The sequence below is a fragment of the Pongo pygmaeus genome, chromosome 10, assembly GCF_028885625.2.
Source record: "Pongo pygmaeus isolate AG05252 chromosome 10, NHGRI_mPonPyg2-v2.0_pri, whole genome shotgun sequence".
In the NCBI taxonomy this organism is placed as follows: Eukaryota; Metazoa; Chordata; class Mammalia; order Primates; family Hominidae; genus Pongo; species Pongo pygmaeus.
In genome coordinates, this window is record NC_072383.2 from 77,655,457 (window position 1) to 77,680,315 (window position 24,859).

The following is a 24,859-nucleotide window of genomic DNA, read 5'->3' on the forward strand; positions in this document are numbered from 1 at the left end:
TTCAAAAACAAAGCCTTTTAATATATTAAAGGTAACACTTGGCAGAAAAGAAGCGCACATATTAAATATTAAGGAATATTATTTCCTTTCTCAGTTGCTATGAAACAAAAGAATTTTAATGGTATGTTAATTTTATCAATCTTAAATAACTTATAATCCATACCTTTTCAAGATCTTCAATTTTCTTTTCCAGTGTGCTACTTGAAACCAGAGTACCTGAAACATTTGTATCTCTGTTATATCTAGGGAACCCACTTCTATCTGTTCGAGAATATCTACTTGAGACATCCTCTTCAGAGACACTGGTTGTGCTGTGGAAATATAAACATTTTATTAAAATCCCTAGCGATCAGCAAGAAAAATGCCAAGAATATTTTCTATTCAGCTTAAAAAAATTAACATTCCCCAAGGACATATGGTTATAGTAGCAACTTATTTGTAACTGTAGAAGTTAATCATTATTCCCACACAATGAAAAAAATGTAAAAGTAGCATTAATTCTTTCAACCAATATCTACTGAGTAGGTGTTAAGTAATGAACACTGTTCTGGATACTGAAGACGTAACAGCAAACACAAACATGAACTCTGCCCTTCATAGAGCTTTTGGTTAAAAGGGAATATAACTAATAATAAAGCAAGATGATCAGTAAAATAAGGTCAGTGATGGATACTATGAGAACTATGATAGGACAGATCTCCCAGATTATCTTTTTTTTTCTTTTGAGATGGGATCTCACTCTTGTCACCCAGACTGGAGTATAGCGATGCAATCACAGCTCACTGCAGCTTTGACTTCCTGGGCTCAAGCGATCCTCCCACCTCAGCTTCCTGAGTAGCTGGGACTACAGGTATGTGGCCACCACACCGGGCAAATTATTTTGTGTTTCTTTTTCCAGAGACGGGGTTTCACCATGTTGCCCAGGCTGGTCTCAAACTCTTGGGCTCAGGCGATCCACCCACCTTGGCCTCCCAAAGTGCTAGGATTACAGATGTGAGCATTGTGCCTGGCATAGATCACCCAGACTATTTGTGGTGAAAAAACACTTTCCTTCTTCCAAATTACAATCTTTCATGGACCAACACTTTTAAAAAGTAAAATTAAAATGAACTGCTGGAAAAATAAAAGTTAAAAAGGTCATACAAAATACAAGTCCAAATGTTTTATTAGATTGAGACCCATAAAATTATAAATAGAAAAAAAGAAAAGAGTTACATCAGTGGCAAATTCTCCACTATAAGTATGCATACAGGCAATCAATACAGAAAATTGCTACCATATTGATAATCTTGTTATGCCATAATTCTAATTTAATCAAAAGTTATAAGTAAAACAGCAATTCCTTAAACACCAATTCATACCCTCTGAACAGCACATATGTCAGTATTTAAAGTTTTTAATGTAACAAATGAGTTTGCTTCTTGTTTGCTGTATTATTACTCTATTAAAAATTACCCCCAAACTTACACACAATTCTCATCTCAAAGTTTCTGTTGGTCAGGAATTTAGAAGCAGCTTAGGTGGGTGATTATGATTCAGGGCTTCTCATGAGCTTTTAATCAAGATGTTGGTTGGGGCTTCAGTCATCTGAAGGCTTAACCAGGCTGGAGAATCTGCTTCTAAACTCACTCACATGACTGATGACAACGGCCTCAGTTCCTCACTATGCTGGCCTCTCCATTGGCCTGTTCACCATGTGGCAGCTGGCTTCCAGAGACAAAGTGACAGAGCAACCGAGACAGAAGCTGCAGTGTCGGTCATAACGCAACCTCAAAAGTGACATACTGTCACACTGACCTTATTCTATTGTTCACACATATCAACCTGGTATGTTGTGTGAGAGGATTACACACGGTGCAAACATCAGGGGGTAGGGTTCACTGGGGGCTATCTTGAAAGCCAGTTACTACATTTGTTAATTAATCTAGGTTGGACTGAGGACAATGCTACTCAACAAGGGATAACGTATATCTAAACTATTTCTGTGTTTTGTTTTAATACCACTCAGAGAAAACAGTCTCAAAGGACAGAAATAGGAGCGATTTTAATGCAATTTCAACAAGCTCGGACATTCATTTTTAAAAACTTTTGTCTAAAATGTAGAAAATTTGCTTTTCAAAATTTGTTTTCAATCCTTCACTGACTGGTATCCATTTCCAATAATTTATCCAGCAAATTTACAGTTAAATCTAAAGTGATTTCTTGTTTTAAAAAATTGATTCCTCATCTATGAATTTTCTTGTGATAGAAAATAAAAGTGTCCTACCAAATTTGTAAGGTATTTGATTGTAAACTTTTCAAATGTGCAATAGACCACCATCTACTTTACTGATAGTTGTTACTACATCGTAGAACCCTTTATAACAAGCTAAGGTAACTTTCTCCTCAAAAATCCAACTTTCATTTTTGTCACCTGATCTTATCTGCCATTGAAAAGCCTTCTCGGCTCACTGCAACCTCCGCCTCCTGGGTTCAAGCGATACTCCTGCCTCAGCCTCCTGAGTAGCTGGGATTACAGGCGCCTGCCACCATGCCCGGCTAATTTTTGTATTTTTAGTAGAGACAGGGTTTCTACTAAAGGTTTTGTTGGCCAGGCTGGCCTTGAGCTCCTGACCTTGTGATCCACCTGCCCTGGCCTCCCAAAGTGCTGGGATTACAGGCATGAGCCACTGTGCCCGGCTGACTGACATTCCTTCTTTGCATGGAAAGCTAAGATCACTTAAAAAATAAAGAACGAGGCCATCAGACAATAAGCTAACTCACGTATTTGAAAAGCTGGGGACCAAACTGGTTTCTTATCTTGCAAAAACACCAAGAGTTCATCCCAAAATTCAAATACTCTTGACTGAAAAGGTCACTTTGAAGACCAATGTACACCCTAGCATCTGATAACAGCTGATCAGCTAACTCCCAAACTACAGTATCTAATTTTTTAGAAACCTCAAATGTAATGAATTAGTGTTTGGTAATAAATTCACACTTTTAGTGAACTATACTGTGAATTCAGCTGATATAGCAAGAACACTGTTTAGTTCAGCTGACAAAGCAAGACTTTCTCAATGAAAGAAGCAGGACACCAATTTACATTCTGGTACAAGCTTCAGTATGTTTTTCTTATCACTGTGCCTGCATAATTATAATATATTCCTACAAAAGTAAAGCAAAACTCCAAACCACATTTGTTGATACTGTAACCCTTTGTAAGTGTTATATAGTTCAGAGCAAGCTGTATTTGTCAGCAATGAAGTTGAAAAATAAATTGTTACTTCCTATGTTAGCAAAACCAATGTGTTCATCAAATTGTAACAAAAATTCCTTTGCAGGATCTTATTTGTCTGGGAGTTAGTCTTCCGTATCACTATCCTGTCCCTAAACTCATCAAGCTATTATGGTGTTGTTGGAAGGTGGTACATTGAACTATCTTCTTTACTACAGATTCATCCAACATTTCCAAGCAAACATGTTTTGTCTTGTCATTTGTATGCAGTTTTTTTTAATGTTAGTAACCTCAAGTCAGACTATCAGAAACCCCAAAAACACTAGTGATCACATGTGAAATCCTGAACATCTGCTCCGGTCATCTTTGTAATATTCTTTCAAATAATGAATTTGGTTTTGAACATATTTGATGAATTCGTTTTGAACATGTCATGCCTACAACTACCGATTACATTTTGATCATTTTATATTGTTTAAATAGCCAGTGTATCTCCAAACAACCCACTTTGGTTTTAGCACTTCGCCCATCAATTATGGCTAAAAACTAAACATAAGACACATAATACTTTCCAAGAAAACTGGTACAAATTCTTTTGATCTGTATCTCTTTGAAATTACTTCCACTGTCATAATTTGGTTTACTACTGCTATCGCATTCAAAAAAGTGTATCTTTGCTTGTCAAAAAAGTCCAGTAAAGCTTGTTTTGTCATCAGTAAATCTGACTTATAAATAATACAAATTTTGCTTCCAGGATTTAAATAATACTTGTAAAACATAAAATTCAAAAGAATGAAAAAGATTTTTACATTTTTAAATTACTATATATTTTTAAATTATTTATGGGACAAGAATAAGTATGATTAAAATTAAAGAGATTTTTAAAATAAATGCTTTGCTTTTTTGGGGGGGGGGGTGGGGGGAGATAGGGTCTTGCACTGTCACCCAGGCTGATGTACAGAGGTGCCACCATGGCTCACTACAGCCTTGAAACCTCAAAACTCCTGGGATCAAGTGATCCTTCCACCTTAGCCTCCCAAGTAGCTGGGACTACAGGCATATGCCACCATACCTGGTTAATTTTTTTTTTTTTTTTTTTTGTAGATGTGTCTTACTATGTTGACCAGGCTGGTCTCAAACTCCTGGCTTCAAGCTATCCTCCTGCCTTGGTCTTGGGATTATAGGCATGAGCCAGCCACATTTTATTTAATTCTTATACATTTTTGGGTTACAAATGACTAACTTCAAAATATCACACATTGTAACAGCCCTACTGGGCATGATTAGCATGCAACTTGCCACGGCACTTGAACTACTCTATATCCTGTTCACAGAGTAATCCACTGATCATGCACTTGGATGTGATGATGACAAGTCAAAATGCAATTCAAGTTTCTAAATGCTTATTCTCAAGTTCTTTTCTTGTCTTGGATTGACAACAAACAGTTCAAGGACTACACTTTGGGTATCACTATGTTAGAGAAGGTTGAAACGTAAAAAGAAGGACAAGAATGTGCAAAAACCTATAAATTGTGGCCCATTTGAGAAACAGAAAACTCCAATATGGCTAAAGCATGGAGTGTAAACATTAGAGTAATAAAATATGAGGCTGAAAAAGCAAGCAGGAAACCTGAATTTTTTTTTTTTTTTTTTAAGAGACAGGTTCCCACTCTGTGGCGCAGGCTGGAGTGCAGTGGACAATCATAGCTCACTGTAAATTCAAATTCCTGGGCCCAAGCAATCCTCCCCTCAGCCTCTGGAGTAGCTACATGTGCGACCATGCCCGCTAATTTATCTTAATTTTTTAGAAGTTAGGTCTTGCTATGTTGCCCAGGCTGGTCCTGAAGTCCTGGCCTTAAGCGATCTTCCTGCCTTGGCCACCCAAAGTGCTTGGAGTAGAAGTCTGAGCTACCACGCCTGGCCCTGAAAGCTATTTTATGGAAGAATTTAAACTAAGGGTCTCCAAATATTATTCATAATTACATACCCATGTTGGTATGTATGTTTACTTATCTACCATTTTTATGGGATTTACAATATGACAATATAAAATAATCATCTGTATCCCAAAAACAGAACATAAGAAAAAGACTAAAATTTGTTTTATTTATGGTATAAAAGTTTGTTCTCACAAATATTTTAAATAAAATATTGAATATGCTTCATTATTTCTGAAGATCTTAACACCGTGTGATACAGAGATTCAAAGATCTAGTTCTAACATCAGTTTGAATATCTGATTTTTAATGGCTATCAAAGCAGAAAGGGATGCCTTACAAAAAAATGAGAATATTTTTTAAAAGTTTCAAAACCTCAAAATCAGCATAATTTTTCTTAATTCATGAGAACAGATTTGATTTTGTATCTTACCAGCTCAATAACAATGCGATCTTATTTGCAGTTAAACACTTGATTTTCTCCACAAATTCCCTAATCCCAGACTTACATATTTTGTAATAGTTAAACTAGATAACTCATAAATCCGCATAGATGGACATTCAAATTATAGTATTGTGCAACATGCAGAAAGTGAACAAAGCATGCTTCCCTCAGGACACCCTTAGTACCAAATGACCATCTGACACATAGAGCAAAGAAGGAATGACTAAATAACTATTACACAGTAGTAGCTTTTAAATATTAATGCCTTAGTGTTTTTCAAATAAAAAGGTAAATATGAATAAAAGTTCCAATATTTTCCTCCTGCACCCTAGCAGATTATCTTGTATATCACCCCTCTTTGGAGACCACTGATTCAGACTCCATTTAAAGGTAATGGTAAGCCATTAAAGCAGGGAAAGTAACAGAATCATTTTTATAAAATATATTGGAGATGAGCTAAATGGAGACAGGGAGGCCAGTGTGGAGGCTATTGTAATCACCTATGTAAGAGATGATGGTGTCCTAGATTGGTGTGATGGCAATGAGATACTCAGAAGATAAACTCAACAAGGCTTGGTGAATGAATGGATAAGGGCAAGATGGGAAAAATAATAAGTGTCATAAATAATGTCCAGGCTACTGACTTGAGCAAAAGTAGATGCTGACGTCAACTACTGAAATCCATCAGGTTTCACAAGTTTACTTTTGAAAACGCTTAGTTTAGTATGCTTAGCAGATATTTAATAGCTGTTGATTATACAGGTATGGAGCTAACGATCTGGAGTCATCAGCATTATGTATAGATAGTAATTGAAGTCATCGGAGTGAATGAAATTTCTACCACAAATACACAAAACGAAAAGAGAATTAAGTCTAAGATTAACAGCTGAGTAGGCTAAGCATAGTGGCTCACACCTGTAATCTCAGCACTCTGGGGGGCCAAGGCAGGAGGACTGCTTACGTCCAGGAGTTCAAGACCAGTCTGGACAACATAATGAGACTCTGTCTCTATAAAATTAAAAAAATAAAAAATTAGTCAGGCATGGTGGCACGTTCCTGGAGTCCCAAGCACTTGGGACTTGGGAGGCTGAGGTAGGAGGATTGCTTGAGCCCAAGAGGTTGAGGCTGCAGTAAGCGATTACGCCACTGCACTCAGCCTTGATGACACGGTGAAACCCTGTAAAAAGAAACAAAAATAAAAAAATCGAGTAATACCAATACACGAAGAAGAGGTACAGGAAAGAAAGAACTACAAATAAGACTGGGAAATACCAGCAAAGTGGTAAAAAGAAAATCAACAGAGGAAGGTATCACTAAAGCCATACCATATTATAGAAGACCACTGGAAGCATTTTAAAGGACCCATTTTTCACAAAAAAAGAAGTCCAACTTTTTGCACCCTTCCATGACTTTTTAGGTAGAAACTATAATGCTGACAGCTACAAACCATCCAGAAATATGGATGTCCGTTAGTAATTGTGTATTTGCTTGATGAACATGTTTAAAGCAATATTTCAAAAAAAGTTTAACTTATTAACAATTTTTAAAACCTTCCATCTTAGACTTGTCAATACATAAACGGCATCATTATGCAATTTTTTTTTTTTTTTTTTTTGGAGACAGAGTTTCGCTCCTGTTGCCCAGGCTAGAGTGCAATGCCACTATTTTGGCTCACTGCAACCTCAGCCTGCAGTCAAGTGATTCTCCTGCCTCTGCCTCCCAAGTAGCTGGGATTACAAGTGCCCACCACCACGCCCGCCTAATTTTTGTATTTTTAGTAGAGATGGGGGTTTTCCCATGATGACCAGGCTGGTCTCGAACTCCTGACCTCAGGTGATCCGCCCACCTCGGCCTCCCAAAGTGCTGGGATTACAGGCATGAGCCACCACACCCGGCCTTCATTATGCAAATGCAAGGAATAGTGAAAAACAAAATCAGTGCTTCATTCCCAATATGTATTATGTATTAGGGAATACTGTCGTAATTGTGAAGAATTGTGTTACTTGATCTTATTGCCAAATTTAGCCGTTTAACCTATTTTGAAAGCCAGATATGCACAGTGCAAAATACTCAGAATAAAAGATTGTTCATTAATTCCAAAAAGTTTTTAACATTTTACTTAGGAATGTTAACACAAATCTCTAATACGATCCAAAAAGAACCCTCCCTCCACTCTTAGCTACAAAGACATGAACTATAATGCTCAGAAAAGGGAAAAGAAACAGTATCATCAAAGATAAATGCCACCCCTTACTGGAAGTTTTCCCCCTCTGGGAATTTTCACATCTTATGTAGAAACACCAGGGGGTGTTGTGTTGGGGAAAATTACACTATTATTCTAAAACTATCATGAGAATGAGATTGGCAGCATTAAGAGATTATAGCTAGAGGAATTTTCCACTAAAATAGACATTATAAAGCTTAGCAATGAGAAGAAATACAAGACTCAAGGGTAAATCCTACTTTTAGAATAAGTATCAAATATTCAGAAGTACAGGACATATTCTGAAATTCCCAAATAACCAACAACTACATAACTGGCTTCCATCCTTTTAGCATCTTTCACTGCCCTATTCTCTTCACCCTCCAACACTCCCACTCCTCAAAACAGCTCCTTGCTCTGTGTAGGGTTTATCTCTCTTCCTTTAAATACAAACATACACATAAGCACATACACCAACAACTAAAAATCAAAATCAACTCTCATTATATTAAACTCTCATAACTCTTTATTAAAACTGATACATATTTATTATAGAAAACAGAAAATACAAATGAGTGTCATCAGTAATTCCACTAACCCAGAGATAATGTCCGTTAACATTTTATAACATATTAGTAAATGTTTAGCCTTCTGGATCAGATTCCTTTTAAAAATCTTATGAAAAATATATCTCCTCCCAGAAAAATAAACATTATCTTCTTTTACACAGAAGTTTAGCAGTTTATCACATGAATAGTTCTCAGATAATATTTTATATATATTATACTTTGTTTTGTATCATACTTTTTTGTAATATGTTCTCTCCTCCATTTTACATCAACAGGTAATAATTTTCTTATGTAATATTTTTCTATAGCATCATTTTAATGGCTGCATTATAACTGTTTATAGAAATATAGTTTTTAATCTATCTCATTTAAAATTTAAGTTGTTTCAGTTAGGGAACATCATATATATTCATTTCTGGTATATTAAATATAGTGAATTATCCTAAAGAGATCAAATATATCTGGCTGCTCAAATTTCACCATCTGAGAGCTAGACAAAACAAGTCCAGAAAACACTCTCCAAATATAGTTTATTATATACAGTAGTAACAGCTAAAATTATAAATTATAAAATGTAAAAAAAAAAATTTGTTTTTAAAAAAAGCCTTCAACTAAGCAATATGAAAAATTTCTGTGTAGTAAGAAAAAGGGTCACACAAAAACTTGTACATGAACGTTCACAGCATATTGTCTATTATGATATGTATATATATGATATGTATAATATTTCATATAGGCAAAAAGTGTAAAGAATCTAACATGTCCATTATGTTAATCCAAATGGTAAAACATAGTGTAGTATATCCTGCAAACTTCAATATGGAATCATCTTGAAATAATTATGCTTAGCAAATGACGAGACACAAAAAGCCACATACTTGGCCAGGTGCAGTGGCTCACGCCTGTAATCCCAGCACTTTGGCAGGCCAAGGCAGGCAGATCACTTGAGGCCAGGATTTCAAGATCAGCCTGGCCAACATGGTGAAACCCTATCTCTACTAAAAATACAAAAATTGGCTGGGTGGTGCACACCTGTAGTCCCAGCTGCTTGGGAGGCTGAGGGACAAGAATCACTTGAACCCACAACACCGGGGTTGCAGTGAGCCGAGATCGCACCACTGCACTCCAGCCTGGGCAACAGAGTGAGACTCTGCCTTAAAAAAAAAAACAAAAAACCCAAGAAAGCCATATACTGTATGATTCCATTTATCTGAAATATCCAATATAGACAAATCTATAAGGACCGAAAACATATTACTGGTTGCTGGGGGACCTACGGGCAGAGGAAGAATGGATATGAAGGGTATGAAGTTTCTTTCAGGGTAGAACAAATTTTGGAACTAGACAGCAGTGAGGGTTGTAAACACTGTGAATGCCCTAAAAATGCTGAACTGTACACCTTAAAAGAGTGGATTTTATGGCATTTGAATTACATCTTAATAACAGGGAACAGTATCATCAGTTTAGTGGTTAATTTCCAAATAAATGCACAAAATGCACTTAAAATGACACCAAATATTATAACATGGTTTATCTTTCATTATAATGAAGAACTCTAGATGTTGTTAGACTTCATAACTCAGAACAAGTTATTTTCTGACATTGTACTACAGCTAAAACAAAGTAAAGATCTGAGTGGATTTGTGAAATCTAGAGCCATATAGCTGGAAGTTACTTTTTGGGAAAAAATAAAATAAAACCCTATGTTAGAAAAAAAATCTAGTTACTGGTACCATCCGGTCACTTGGAGTTTAAATAAGCCAATCAAACTACTACACTGTATCTATTTCCTACCCATGCTAGGCAAATTAACATTACTACCATGAGGTAATGCAACATATGCTGACACAATCTGCAAATTATTACGTGTTTAATCATACAAGTCATTAAACTTCACTGTGCCTCAATTTACTCATTTGTAAAATAAGAATAATAAAAGCATCTCCCTAGGACTATCGAGGAATTAACTGAATGGAAAGTACTTCGAATAGTACCTGGTACATACTAACATTATATAAATATTAATAATATTTATGACCTAGAAAAGTTCAGAAATCCACCAGTCCACAAAATGTACAAGAATCCCAATTTATTTTAAATACTCATTTTATGACTTTCATGTACTGTTTTCAAATCTAATAACTAGAAAGGTCACTGCTATTGCATGCCTGACAGCATTGGATAAAATATGGAACATATCCTAATATAGAAATAATAGATCTTGCCAGGCGTGATGGCTCACGCCTGTAATCCCAGCACTTTGGGAGGCTGAGGTAGATGGATCATTTGAGGTCAGGAGTTTGAGACCAGCCTGGCCAACACAGTGAAACCCCGTCTCTAGCCTGGGTGACACAGTGAGACTCTGTGTTTAAAAAAAAAGAAAGAAAGAATAGATCTTGAAAGGAACAGATTTCTTTAGAAAGGGTCATATATAGCCCAAGAAGACTCTCTTTCTTCAACTACTGAGAGATACATTTGGTTGTCTTTAATTTGGATTTCCCATCGTTAAAGAATCTGGCTGATTTCTGGCCAGGTGCAGTGGCTCACACCTGTAATTCCAGCACTTTGGGAGGCCAAGGCAGGCAGATCTCTTTAGCCTAAGAGTTCAGGATCAGCCTGGACAACACAGAAAAACCCCATCTCTACAAAAAATTTAAAAATTAGCTGGGTGTGGGGGCACATGCCTGTAGTTACAGCCACTTGGGAGGCCAAAGCTGGAGGATCACCTGAGCCAGGGAATTGAGGGCTGCAGTGAGCCACGATTACACTACTGCATGCCAGCCTGGGCATCGGAGTGAGACCTTGTCTCAAAAAAAAAAATAAATAAATAAATAAATAATAATAATAATAATAATAATAATCTGGCTGATTTTTCTGGTTTTGACCCTTGACCAACAAACCAAGGAAGTTTGTGTCTACTTGGTGGTTCTCAAAACAAGAACTACTGGTTAAAACAATGATCATAGTGAAACCCCATCCCTACTAAAAATGCAAAATTAACCGGGCATGGTGGCATATGCCTGTAATCCCAGCTACTCAGGAGGCTGAGGCAGGAGAATCACCTGAACCTGGGAGGCAAAGGTTGCAGTGAGCCAAGATTGCGCCAATGCACTCCAGCCTAGGTGACAAGAGCAAAACTCGGACTCAAAAAAAAAAATCATAAAGTTCCATCTAGGAAAAAAAGTTAACATCGTTGTGTTGCAACATCTTAAATCTTGAATGAAAACGATGTTTCTAAATAAATCATTCATCTCTAAACTTGAACTGGTTCTAGTCGGTTTCTTATGAAAAGAGCTTGAGAATGAAGTTGAGAACTAAAGGTCTTAACTGGCCATCCCCAACCTTTTTGGCAACAGGGAGCAGTTTCAGAGAAGACAATGTTTCCATGGACCAGGGGGATGGCAGGGAGGATGGTTTTGGGATGAAACTGTTCCACCTCAGATCATCAGGCATTAGATTCTCATAAAGGAGCATGTAATCTAGGTCCCTCGCATGAGCAGTTCACAATAGGGTTCACGCTCCTATGAGAATCTAATGCCGTTGCTGATCTGGCAGGAGGCAAAGCTCAGGCAGTAATGCTCACCCACTGCTCACCTTCTGCTGTGTGGACTGGTTCCTAACAGGCCACAGACAGGTAGCAGTCCACATTCCAAGGGGCAGGGACCTCTGGCTTAAAGTATTTCACAGTATCTCAAATTAAATGCATTTATGTTATGTAGAAGTCTTATCATTTAAACAACGGCAAAGATTTAGTTTACTGAACCATCTACCCAGAGTTACTTCTGCTATAATACAATATTAAGTGTTTCTAAAATTACTGTGTTATGCAAAAATCACTCAATAAAAACATGGTGGGACAGGCATGGTGGCTCATGCCTGTAATCCCAGCACTTTGGGAGGCTGAGGTAGGTGAACCACTTGAGGTCAGGAGTTTGAGACCGGTCTGGCCAACATGGCAAAACCTCATCTCTACTAAAAATACAGAAGTTAGCCGGGCATGGTGGCAGGTGCCTATAATCCCAGCTACTTGGGAGGCTGTGGCAGGAGAATCACTTAAGCTCAGAAGGTAAAGGTTCCTTGAGCCCAGGAGGTAAAGGTTGCAATGAGCCAAGATCATGCCACCACACTCCAGCCTGGGTGACAAGAGTGAGACTTCACCTCAAAAAAACAAAAGCAGGGGGGGAATTATACAGAAAATGGGGTTGGAGGACAATGTTCTAAAACTTCATCAGTGACACATTATAGAAGATAGCAGCCTAATATAAAGTGGTAGTACAGTTTTACAGGTTAAACAGCTAAGAAATACATAAATACAGTATTTTATCTTGAAAAAGTAGTGAGGTTTCCTTATAGAAGCTGGTTGGCAGCAGAAGGGTTGCAGCTTGTGGGTTAATACGAAATGTGAGAAAGATATCTGAAATTAGACTGGAAGTTGTAACATCACATATGGAAGTGATAGGGACAGGAGGCAGGAAAATTCTGGGCAGAAGAGGGTGGTCCTGGTGAGGGTCCCACCCTCAACCCTTGAACTGTGGCCCAAAGTGAGAACATGCATTCCTGTTTTCCTGCTTGAATGTTGCCTTTTCCAAAACCACCCATGGCCCATCCTGCTCCCCATCCTGTGCCCATAAAAAACTCAGGCTCTGCCACCACAGAGAGGAGAGGAAGAGAAGAGGAGAAGCAGTTTGACTTCAGAGTAATGGCTTGACAATGCTGCTCCAGGGAAAGATTATCTTCCCACTCCATCCCCTTTCCAGCTCCCCTTTCACTGGCAATATAATCCTCCATATTCACCACCCTTCAATTCGTTCATGTGACCTGATTTTTCCTGGACACTGAATGGGTGCAAACACTAAAGGCTGTCATACTGACTCTCTGCTCTCGCTAGCAGAGAGCAACTGCCTCACAAGAAAAGGCAGAGAGCCCACTGAACTGTTTAACACTTAAGCCGTCCATGGATGGCAAAGCTAAAAGAGCACTAACTATAAAACTTCTTCTGGGACTTCAAGGGGCAGTGGGCATCCCCCTAGATACTGCCATGGGGACAGTACAGAATTCATTCCTGCCAGGGTCCAAAAGCGCTCACACCCTGGCTCTTGCACCTGCTCACCTGTGCTCCCCCTCCCACGAGGGGTAGAATGCAGTGGGTTCGAGTGAGTGGAATTTGCCCCTGCCACACCAAAGTGCCTGGCTAGGTCCAGCACCTGTGCACTCCAGTTCCTGCCTGCAAAGGGGCCAGGGAAACTTTACTGCTTCAGAAGCAAAGCTGTAGCTCATACTGAGGTACCTGGTAGATGTTTGCCAGGAATGCCTGAGAACGTTCTGTGTATTCCTATGCAGCTTGGTTGAGCTGGGTAAGGTTTTCAGCATTTACCTAGCATTTCTGGTGAACAAAACTGTATATAAGCAAAGGTGAAATTTGAGTTAGGGTCAAACTATTCCCTAATGTACCAATTAGGACCAATTTGCATTTCCAAAGCAAGCATTATAGCAGAATTGACTTTGCAAGAAAATTCTGACCCTGAAGAAAAAGAATCATAGTCATGTTTTATCCAAATAAAGTAGACAGAAATTATGGTTACCAAAGCAGTGATAGTGAGGATTTCTGATATATTTATGCTACACTTCGTTTAAAAGGCAGAAATCACTCAGTTGATACTAGCCATTATTTAGAGAACTTAAAAGGTGAAGATACTCATGTTACATTAGGTGAGGAGTAAAATTACATATTGAGGCCAGGCACAGTGGCTCATGCCTCCAATCTCAGTACTTTGGGAGGCAGAGTTGGGAGGATCACTTGAGTTTGAGATCACCCTGGGCAACACAGATCCTGTCTCTACCCAAAAATTAAAAAAAAAAAAAAAGAAAAAATTACACATTGAAAAAAAAAACTCACAAATTCGTAACACTGATCCACCTTTACTAAATCTTGAGTTTCAGAAATTACATAACCCTCACCTCCAAATAGTTCCCTACAGTTAAACACATTTTTATAAGGAAAACCGGGAATATGTAAGACACATTCTACAAAAGTCAATTCAAGTTTTAAAATACAGCATAATTAGACTGAACACGTAACAGACTCAAGGCTAAAAATGTACATTCTTATTTGTGAGAAAAATTAAGTATTTAATTCATAATTTATAAGAGCATACACTCAAATGAATCTTCTGGGTGTTTGAACCTCCTAATGACTTTAAGAGTTATTTCTAGCTATATAAAATTTATATATATATATTTATATATATAAATCTTATAGATATTTATATATAAATCTTATATTTATATATAAATCTTATACAGTATATATATTTTATATATTATATATAATATATAATTTCTTGTAAGTTATTTGGTTTACTGAAAATACTTTCTATTTTCAGTTATATATATAAAAGTTATTAGGTTTACTGAAAATATTTTCTTACATGTGATGCCAAATTTCTATCTTTTACTCTATTCTCCCTTTTCTTCATTCCCATTAGTCAGCAGACACTTTCACTAAGAAACATCTATTCTCTAGTCATTGCTATAAATTGCTGACAGATTAATGAAAATACAAACTGTTGATATAAAGTACAACACATTTCTACTAAATAAGAGATAATTTCATATACAGATTCTGGGTTTTGTGGCTTTTTAAGTTTTTGTGTCTTTTTTTCTCTTTTTAGATGGCATTAAAATGGAGCTCCAAACCAATAAAAAATGATGGGAAACTTTAAGATATTTATAACAGTATTAAACAGGGGCAAATCTTTGAAAGCTGAAAAGTAAACCACATGCTCTAGGCTATGAGAATACAAGTAAGAAAAGTACAAACACATGGACATATCACAAGTAATGGTCTCAAAAGTTTCACAAAAATTCATATGAGAATAAATTTGCCTTCTGATTTAACACAATGACATGTAAATAAAGCTTTTGATAGGATTTATAAAATTATTCCCCTCTTGATTCTAATTAAAGAACACAAATTTGAAAAGTGTTATTCGTAATTTAAGACTATTATTTGATAAGAACTAAATGTGTAAGATCAATACAACAAACCTGATAAGTTGCGACAGTTTATCTTTAGTCTCCAAACCAAAAACTAATGCTAAAAATTTTTTGGTTTGAGAATGTGGTATGGGAACAGGCCACATCAAGGCTATTTCATAATTATTTCTGGAAAGAGAAAAAGGATTTTTTCCAGTTTAAACTATTAATGGCAAACGAAAACAGGTTTCATTATACCTACATCAAAATTACCCAGAAATGAAAATAAAAGCAGTAACAGTAGTAAATGTATTCAGTGTTTTCCCATGTGTCAGAAACTATTTCAGACTTAATTACTCTTCTGATTATTTTGGCCTTCTCATCTCTTTCTATTGCTAATAAATACTGTAGCCCATGACAAAAATTAAATTTTATTTTTATATAATATTGGTTAATGAATGTCTTATTTTAGAAGAAACAGCCAAAATATTTTAAACTCCAACATACAGATGAAAATAAGTGTTTTACATGTATAAATCTAGGCAGATGGTCTTACATAGTTAATAAAAATGTGGGCTCCAGAGTCAGGCTGCCAGAGTTCAAATCCAGAATTTACTGTTGACTAGGTTTATAACCCCAGAAAAATTATTCTACGTATTTAACCTCACGTCTCTCATCTATAAAACAGAAATAAATATTATTCCTGCCTTATAAGATAATCGTGAGAATTGAAAGAACTCTATGTAAAGCACTTTGGACACAGTAAGTACTCAATAATATTTATCATTCTAGGATTATTAGCGCAAGTATGACCACATGCTTCTGCAACCTTTATGGCCTCAACAGGGAAGAAGGAAGTGAATATCCTAGACACCTCCACTGAAAAACTTCTTGTACCCAATTCTGATTTCTTCCTATACATATACATGCACAAACACATTCTCTGGTTAGAAGTGTTACTCATTGTGTACAGGTGGTGCAATGGACTGATCTGTGTCCTCCCAAAATTCTTATGTTGAAGCCATAACCCTCAATGAGATGGAGCCCTTGGGAGCTAATTGGGTTTAAATGAGGTCACAAGGATGAGACCCTCATGATGGGATTAGTTCCTTTATAAAGAAGGGACCTCAGAAAGCTTACTTTCCCTCTTCCTCCCTCTTTCTCTCTGCCATGTGAGTATACAGTGAGAAAGTGGCTACCTATAAGGCAGGAAGAGAGTCCTCACCAGAACTTGACAATGGTGGACATGCAGCCTCCAGAAATGTGAGAAAATTAATTTCTGTTGTTTAAGTCACCAGTCTATAGTATTTTGTTATGGCACTCTGAGCTAACTAATACAGATGGGTCTACTTATATTTTCAATGTTTAAATACATGAGAAATAGCAATTCAAGGCATTTATTTTGCAAAGTTCATCAGACCCATGAAAATTCATGGTGAGTTTTCAAATACTTCGGCATGTCAGAATAAGCCATGGTTAGGCAGACATGATACTCCTGCTTACAATATAATTTATTTTTAAGAGCACAATAGAAAGGTTTCTTACTTTTCAAAAAGCTGCTTTAAAATAGTTCTAGTTAACTCAATGTCAGACAGACATTACATTCATGTCTACAATATGTTTAAGTCATTAGGATTCTTACCTTTTATATCTGCCTGAAACTGTTCTAGGTGGCTCCTGCAAAGTAAAAATAATTATGTATCAGTTTGAGTATGTATGTACACAATTACTTATTATATAAAATAGTTGATAGAGAATACCTAATTTTAAAAAGACCAACTTGAAGCAATTACTCTTTTAAAAAATTCACACTGCTGGTCAAACAAAACAAGAATCTACATCTGATTTTTCAGTCCAAATCAATCACTTTTTTTAAATTATGTTTTTAATAAAGAAGTATTTTAAAAGCTCAGAAAATGGACAAGGCCGGGGGCATCATTCATCATCCAGTCAGCTTAAATCCTCTTGAAAGTCAAGGGGCATTAAAAAGTACCACCATTATATATATATATATATATATATATATATATATATATATATATTTTTTTTTTTTTTTTTGAGACAGAGTTTCACTCTTGTTGCCCAGGCTACAGTGCAATGGTGCCATCTGGGCTCACCACAACCTCCGCCTCCTGGGTTCAAGTGATTCTCCTGCCTCAGCCTCCCAAGTAGCTGGGATTACAGGCATGTGCCACCACGCCTGGCTAATTTTGTATTTTTAGTAGAGACGGGGTTTCTCCATGTTGGTCAGATTGGTCTCGAACTCCTGACCTCGGGTGATCTGTCCACCTCAGCCTCCCAAAGTGCTGGGATTACAGGTGTGAGCCACTGCGCCCAGCCTTATAGTCTTTAGTCTTTATATATCTCCCTTTGTCTTTTTTATGCCATCAATTTTTCTAAAACTTACAACTTACCATATGCATACAGTAATTAGTTCCTATTTTTAAAGACTATATATACAGCTAAAAATGAAAAGTGAAAAAGTACATTTTAATATTGTACTGATTCTAAGCTACTAGAAAAAAAGATTGCTAAAAGTTAACATTAACCATTGGGGTGGAAAAATTGTTACCTTGCAAATAACTAGGCAGTCATTTCTCTGTTCAATCTTTTGACAGTCTAGGTTCTCCAAATACTTCTGCAGTTTCACTTTAATAAAACAGGTCAAAATCAAATGATGTCTTTAAAAATTGATAACTTTTTTCCTAATTAATCATTAAGTGTCCAAGAGAGATCCTACAATTAAAGAAGTTCTCATCTGGTTAAAGTAAAAGAATAAGCTACCTTTATAAGATAACCAGTTTCAGAGTAAAAGAGTAAATACTGACTGCATGATGCAATAAAGACTAGCAATGTGGGGAACCAGTACAGCAAACCATATGATTAAGAGGAGGGATCGGATCAAATTTCCAACCAGACAGGCTACTCCGTAGCTAGGAGACTATGAGTTTAACCTCTATCAGTGTCTACTGATCTCTAAAATGGAATAACAGTGCCTATTTTCTTGGGTTGTTGTGGAGATAAAATGACATAAGTGAGTAAAATCAGCACAGTCCCTTCCAAACAGGCTTTCAATTTCAATTTGATAGCTAAAACAAACAGAAAACTAACTGGGATATGGAAAAATCTTAATTGAATTTTCTGCATGGAGTTTGAGTAAGTCTGTCTTAATTATTCCAAGTCAATAAATTCTCATTACAGAAGCCTATATCACTTAGTTTAATATAATTTGTATCTCAATTTTTCATGTATATATCTTATATTCTAAGTAAAATGTAAGTGTCTGGCAAATAAGAACCCTCCACCAGCAATTCCTTTCTTTCTCCCCCAAAACCCCAGCTCACCTAGTATGCAATAAACATATATTGTCAACTTAGGGAAATAACTTCCTTAGTAATCTGCAGTTACAAAAAAGTACCATTTGGGAATTAACCAGTTGCAGGAAATAACCAGGTGACAGGATACTTGAGCGACTGTGTATGTGGGCTTGACCCCATAAACAGGCTTAGTTCTGGGGAAGTCATGCCTTGACAGTTGATACAAAGACATTTTAACCATCCCTGAGCATCAGCTGTTCTTACAGCAAGGACAACAACAAAACCTGTCAAGCAAACTTTAAAGAGTTTCTTATCTGCTTGTCATTAAGCAGATATCCACACATCTATACTTTTGTACCAAACATGTAAAACAGATCCCCTGTTTATTTAGATGGTTATTTAATGTAGAAAGAAATATTAAGCTTATGTATACTCACTCAAAGTATACTTTATTAAATGTGAGTGATAATGATTCATACAGAAGTTTTTCCAGCTGGGCGCAGTGGCTCATACCTGTAATCCTAGCACTTTGGGAGGCCGAGGGGAGTGGATCACTTGAGCCCTGGAGGTCAAAACCAGCCTAGGCAACATGGTGAAACTCTGTCTCTACAAAAAATACAAAAAATAGCTGGGTGAAGTGGCGTGTGCCTGTAGTCCCAGCTACTCAGGAGGCTGAAGTGGGTGGACTGCTTGAACTCAAGAGGCAGAGGTTGCAGTGAGCTGGGATCACACTACTATACTCCAGCCTGTGCAACAGAGCAAGACCCTGTCTCAAAAAAAAAAAAAAAAAAGTTTTTCCCCTGGTAGTTTCACAAACTGTATTTGCATTAACATTTTACAAAGAGCTTCTTTTATTAAATTCCCTAATATTACCCTATATGAACTAAACTAAGGCATATGATGTCTGTCTACACATGCATGAGAAAAAATGCCAGAATCTCCAAAATAAAGTTCTAACACATCACATATCATTTCTCTCACATCTGTCTCATTTTGGTTATATTTGAAATATCTCAGAACATGCCACATCAGCTTGATTGCCCAGATTGACTTTTACTGAAATGAAGTCAGCAAAATTGCTAAATGAGAGCAACCCCTTACTAGATTTACTGATTTGTGGGTTACTGGTATATCAACTGAAATGGTATGAATAACTTGGCAACAAACACTATTTCTGAGGCTTGAAATAGACTTTTTCTGTAATATGGTAAAACTTAGAGTAATAGAGATGTAGAACAGAATTTTAACAAAAACAGAAATGTAAAATGGAGGGCATTTTCAGCAACTCTAAATTGCAGTGGCATTATAATAATTTCACACTTTGACCCAATTATAAATGACTTAAAGGTCAGTATCAGACAAGTTTTGAGTTAAGTATGCTAACAAGAAGTCATGTAAAAATATCAGATTTCTACATTTCTCTACAGTTGTTTGGGTTTTTTTTTTTAAAACACTCAGTCACTTAAAACATACCTCAGTAAGTTTTACACAGTATTTTCCACACTGCTAGCTTGATACAGTTGATAAAATTAGGACTCCCACATACTAGGTTGGTGCAAAAGTAATTGCAGGTTTGCCATTACAGTCATTCCATGCTCATGTCTGAGACATACAAATAATCAGAATTTAAGCTATACTTATTTCTTGTATATAGCTAATATTTCAATAGTTAAGATTTTGAAGCACACAGACGACACTTAAGTTTATTCCTTATTGGTGGATTTGAATATGGTCTTTTATTAGAGATTATACATTTTGAAGCTAAATGTTATTTATTTATAGTGATTCTTGTTTTTGGCAGGGCACGGTGGCTCACGCCTGTAATCCCAGCACTTTGGGAGGCCAACGCAGGAAGATCACCTAAGGTCCGGAGACCAGCCTGGCCGACGTGGTGAAACCCTGCCTCTACTAAAAATACAACAATTAGCCGGGCCTGGAGGCAAATGCCTGTAATCCCAGCTACTTGGGAGGCTGAGACAGGAGAATCACTTCAACAGAGGAGGCGGAGTTTGCAGTGAGCTGAGATCATGCCACTGCACTCCAGCCTGGGTGGCAGGCAGAGCAAGACTCCGTCTCAAACAACAACAACAAAAAAAACTTTTAACAGTAAAATGTTCCCCACACTGGATAGATTATACCAGTATGATTAGAAACTGGGAGGGGCAGTAGGTAGTCTTCTTACGCATGTTAAAAATGGGCAATTAAAGGTGGAGTTTAAAGTGATTTCTATATCCTGGCCAAAAAGAGAAAACTGGGCATATCTTACATTAGAAATGTTAGATTAAAAAAAAAAATCAACCTATATGGTGCAGTGAAAGGGTCCCTTATAATTTTTTTAGCTTTATTTTTAATTGACAAATAATGATTAGATATATGTATAAGGTATAAAGTGATATTTTTATTTCAATACATGTATATATTATGAAAGGATCAAATTAGAGTAATTAGCATGTCCGTCTGATATATTTTGGATGTCCCCTCCAAATCTCATGTTGAAATGTAATCTCCAATGTTGAAGGTGGGGCCTGTTGGGAGGTGACTGGATCATGGGAGTGGATTTCTCATGAATGGTTTAGCACCAGTGAGATCTGGTTAAGAGTATGGGACCTGCCCCCTCTCTCTCTCTTGCTCCTGCTCCTATCATGTGATGTGCCTGCTTCCACTTTGCTTTCCTCCATGAGTAGCTCCCTGAGGGCCTCATAAGAAGCTGAGCAGATGTTGGTGCCATGCTTGTATAGCCTGTAGAAGTGTGAGGCAATTTAATCTATTTTTCTTATAAATTATCCAATCTCAGGTGTCTCTTTATAGCAATGCAAAGAACAGCCTATACAGAATTACCTCAAATACTCATCACTTCTTTCTTTTCATTTCTTTTTTTGAGACAGTCTCGCTGTCACCCAGGCTGGAGTGCAGTGGTGTGATCTCAGCTCACTGCAACCTCCGCCTCCAAGGTTCAAGTAATTTTTGTGCCTCAGCCTCCTGAATAGCTGGGATTACAGGTGAACACCACCATGCTCAGCTAATTGTTGTATTTTTAGAAGAAATGGGGTTTTGCCATGTTGGCCAGGCTGGTCTTGAACTTCTGGCATCAAGTGATCCACCCACTTCGGCCTCCCAGAGTGCTGGGATTACAGGCATGAGCCACCGCACCAGGCCCTTATCACTTCTTTCTGGTGAGAACACTTAAAATACTCTTAGCTATTTTGAAATATACATTATTATGAACTATAATCACCTTGCTGTGCAATAAAACAAATTATTCCTCCTATCTAACTGTAACTTTGCACCCATTGGCCAATGTTTCTCCTTTCTCCATCTACCTTAGCCTCTGGTAATCACCATTCTACTCTCTACTTCTATGAGTTTGACTTTTTTGGATTCCACATATAAGTGAGATCACTGAGACAAAATGGATGAAGGCAGAGGCATTATGTTCACTGAAATAAGTCCCTAATAATTTTAACAAGGAAAATGCTTGACATTCTTACATGTTAGAACAAAATTCCACACAAATATAAACGTCACCTTAGATGTCTTAACTATATTTCTGTAGCCACAAAAATTTCCAGGCAAAGAAACAACTATACAATTATTTGGCACTTTAATAATTACTACTCCATACTAAATAGGGAAAAAAAAATGAAGAAATACAGTAGTCCTTTTTCCCTTATCCAAGCTTTCACTTTCTACAGTTTCAGTTACCCATGGTCAACCCATGGGTATTAATAAAGCTAGATTAATAATTTTTAATATTTATATTTAATAATTTTAATTAATAAAATTTTAGTATTTTAATTAATAAATTAAAATATTAAATGGAAAACTCGAGATATAATTTATAAACTTCAAATTGTGAGTTGTCCTGACTAGCATGATGAAACTCGGTGCTGTCCTGCTCCATCTCGCCCAGAGCCTGAATCATCCCTTTGTAAAATGTATCCACAGTGTCTATACTCCCTACCTATTAGTCACTTGGGAGCCACCTTGGTTATCAGACTGACTGTTGTGGTATCCCAGTGATTGTGTTCAATTAACTTTTCTTTTACTTAATAATTGCCCCAAAGTACAAGAGTAGTGATGCTGGCAATTCTGATATGCCAAAGAGAAGCTGTAAAGTGCTTGCTTTAAGTGAAAAGGTGAAAATTCTCAGCTTAATAACGAAAGAAAGAAAAATCATATCCTAAAGTTGCTAACATTTATGATAAGAACAAATCTATCCATGAAACTGTAAGGAAGGAGAAACAAATATGTGCAAAGTATATATAGCGTTCAGTACTATCTATGATTTCAGGCATCCATTGGAGGTCTTGGAACATAACTCCCTTTGATATGGGGGGACTGCTATACTAGTATCATTGAAACGGCTTGTAAAAAGTACAACTGTTAAGACTGGTACTGGTCTTAAAAGTTTCAAAGACTACGTAATTAGATCTCCCCCAAATCCTTAAGTCTGTTATACAACTGATTTCAAATATACTCTTTCTGAAATAATCTTCCTTGCAATGGAATGGTTTCTATTACTAAAGGGAAGGGGAAAGATCTATGTAGAGCTGAGAAAATGTTGGCAAAGCACAAACTGTTTTGTGTAAGTTTAAATAAAACACTCTGCTTTATTCAAGCTTATAATGATCAATAAGGAAATCCCCATGAAAACAGTCTTTACAGGTGCAGTGGCAGATCAGAACTTCTAACTTATAAACAAGTATAACAGCATAGGTGAAATAAGATCAGACAAATACAAGCCAGATGAATACAGCAAAGTAATACTGATGTTATTCAAATAATCTAGCAACAAAGCCACAGCCCTCAGTAAAATTACGGCATAACATGCTAACTGACCCTCAGGACTAACTTAAAATATCTATGTTGCCATGTATAATTTAGTATGATATATTGTTGAAGATGACTGCAGAATAAAATTTCTCTAATATATAACTGATAAAATAAGAAAATGAAAAATAAGAGCTTTATCAAATTAACAAAGATTTTAAAAGGAAAAACTCATCCTTCCCCTTCCTTTCCTGAATAATTAAGTCCTAAAGCCATTAGGCAGGGCAGAGCAACGTGAGAAAACACAATGGCTCAGATCAGGGTATCAGAATCTGTCATAAAGAAGAGCTGCTTGGCAAAGAGAATTCAAGTCCAAGCAAACCAAGGAGACTGCCCACATAGCACAGCTCCCTCAGCCTGACCTAAGAAATCAGAGCCTGAGCAGAATGAGGAAGATTTCTACAAAGCAGGGAAGGGAAGGCCTCATTTGTGAGGCAAGGTCAGAAAGGGAGTCTCATAAAGGGGCAGCCAGAGTCCCAAGCAGAATGTGAAGTTTACCTTTACAAGAGGGTGGCTCAGAAAAGGGTAGAGCTCTAACAGGGTAAAAAATGTCTACCCTCCAAGAGGCAGCCTGGCATGGGGTATTCTGTGCCAGAGCACAGGCAGGATGAAGTGAATGTTCACATGGATTGGCAGTCTGGCCTGGAGTTGTCAAAACCTAATCAAGTTGAGGAAGAGTCCCCATAGAGAAGCAATCCGACATGAGTTCTCCGAGTCTCAGCAGGAGCAAACAGAGGCCCTACAGAACAGCCTGTCAAAGGATGCACAAGCCGGAAAAGGGTGAAGAGAGTGTTCATGCTTATGGGGAGCCCAACATGTGATGTCAGAACCCACTTAAGGTAAGGAAGGCATAAGTAGGAGGAAAGGAAGCAATGGGAGATATGTTACTACATACAACTCAAGAGGCATAATTGAAAAATTGCCATTAAAATAGACAGTGACTTCCTGGTATTTTTAAATACTCACCTGTAGCAGATAGGAACTGCCTGGATCTAGTAAGTTTACAGCTTCATTCTGCATAGTGTTCTGTTGTGTAATTGCATCTTCTCGTTTCCGCTCTTTCTGCCCTGCTTCATCATCTTCATACTCATCTAAGCACTGAAAGAAAAAAAGAGTTTCCATTTTATTTCTACTATTAACAGACTGTTTCGATAGTATGTGAAAATATATTTGGATAGTATTAAAGAAATATTTGTGCATTTAGAAATTAGCTTGCATAATAAAAGTGTTTTTCTTTCAGCAATATGTACATTTAATTCCTATAAATTATCTGCTTAAAACTTTTACTTCCATATCCACACCACTGCCAACAAATCTTTTCCCTAAACTCCAAACATCAGTGACAGGGTTTTCTTAAAGGAAAGGT

At 37.0% G+C, this 24,859-nt stretch overlaps 1 protein-coding gene across 2 annotated transcripts in view; it reads right to left on the bottom strand.

The window, feature by feature from the left end:
• The window catches only part of PAWR (pro-apoptotic WT1 regulator), a 103,224-nt gene that overhangs the window by 8,762 nt on the left and 69,603 nt on the right, over nt 1–24,859 (bottom strand). Inside the window, exons 2-4 of one of the 2 annotated variants that reach the window (XM_063646518.1) lie at nt 24,460–24,591; nt 16,989–17,023; nt 164–311 (exon numbers count right to left, since the gene is read on the bottom strand). In XM_063646518.1, the coding sequence (XP_063502588.1) occupies nt 164–311; nt 16,989–17,023; nt 24,460–24,591 (315 nt within the window). Of the gene's footprint in view, nt 1–163; nt 312–8,163; nt 8,243–16,988; nt 17,024–24,459; nt 24,592–24,859 lie in introns of those variants that run through there. The other variant, XM_054443818.2, reaches the window with a different exon arrangement.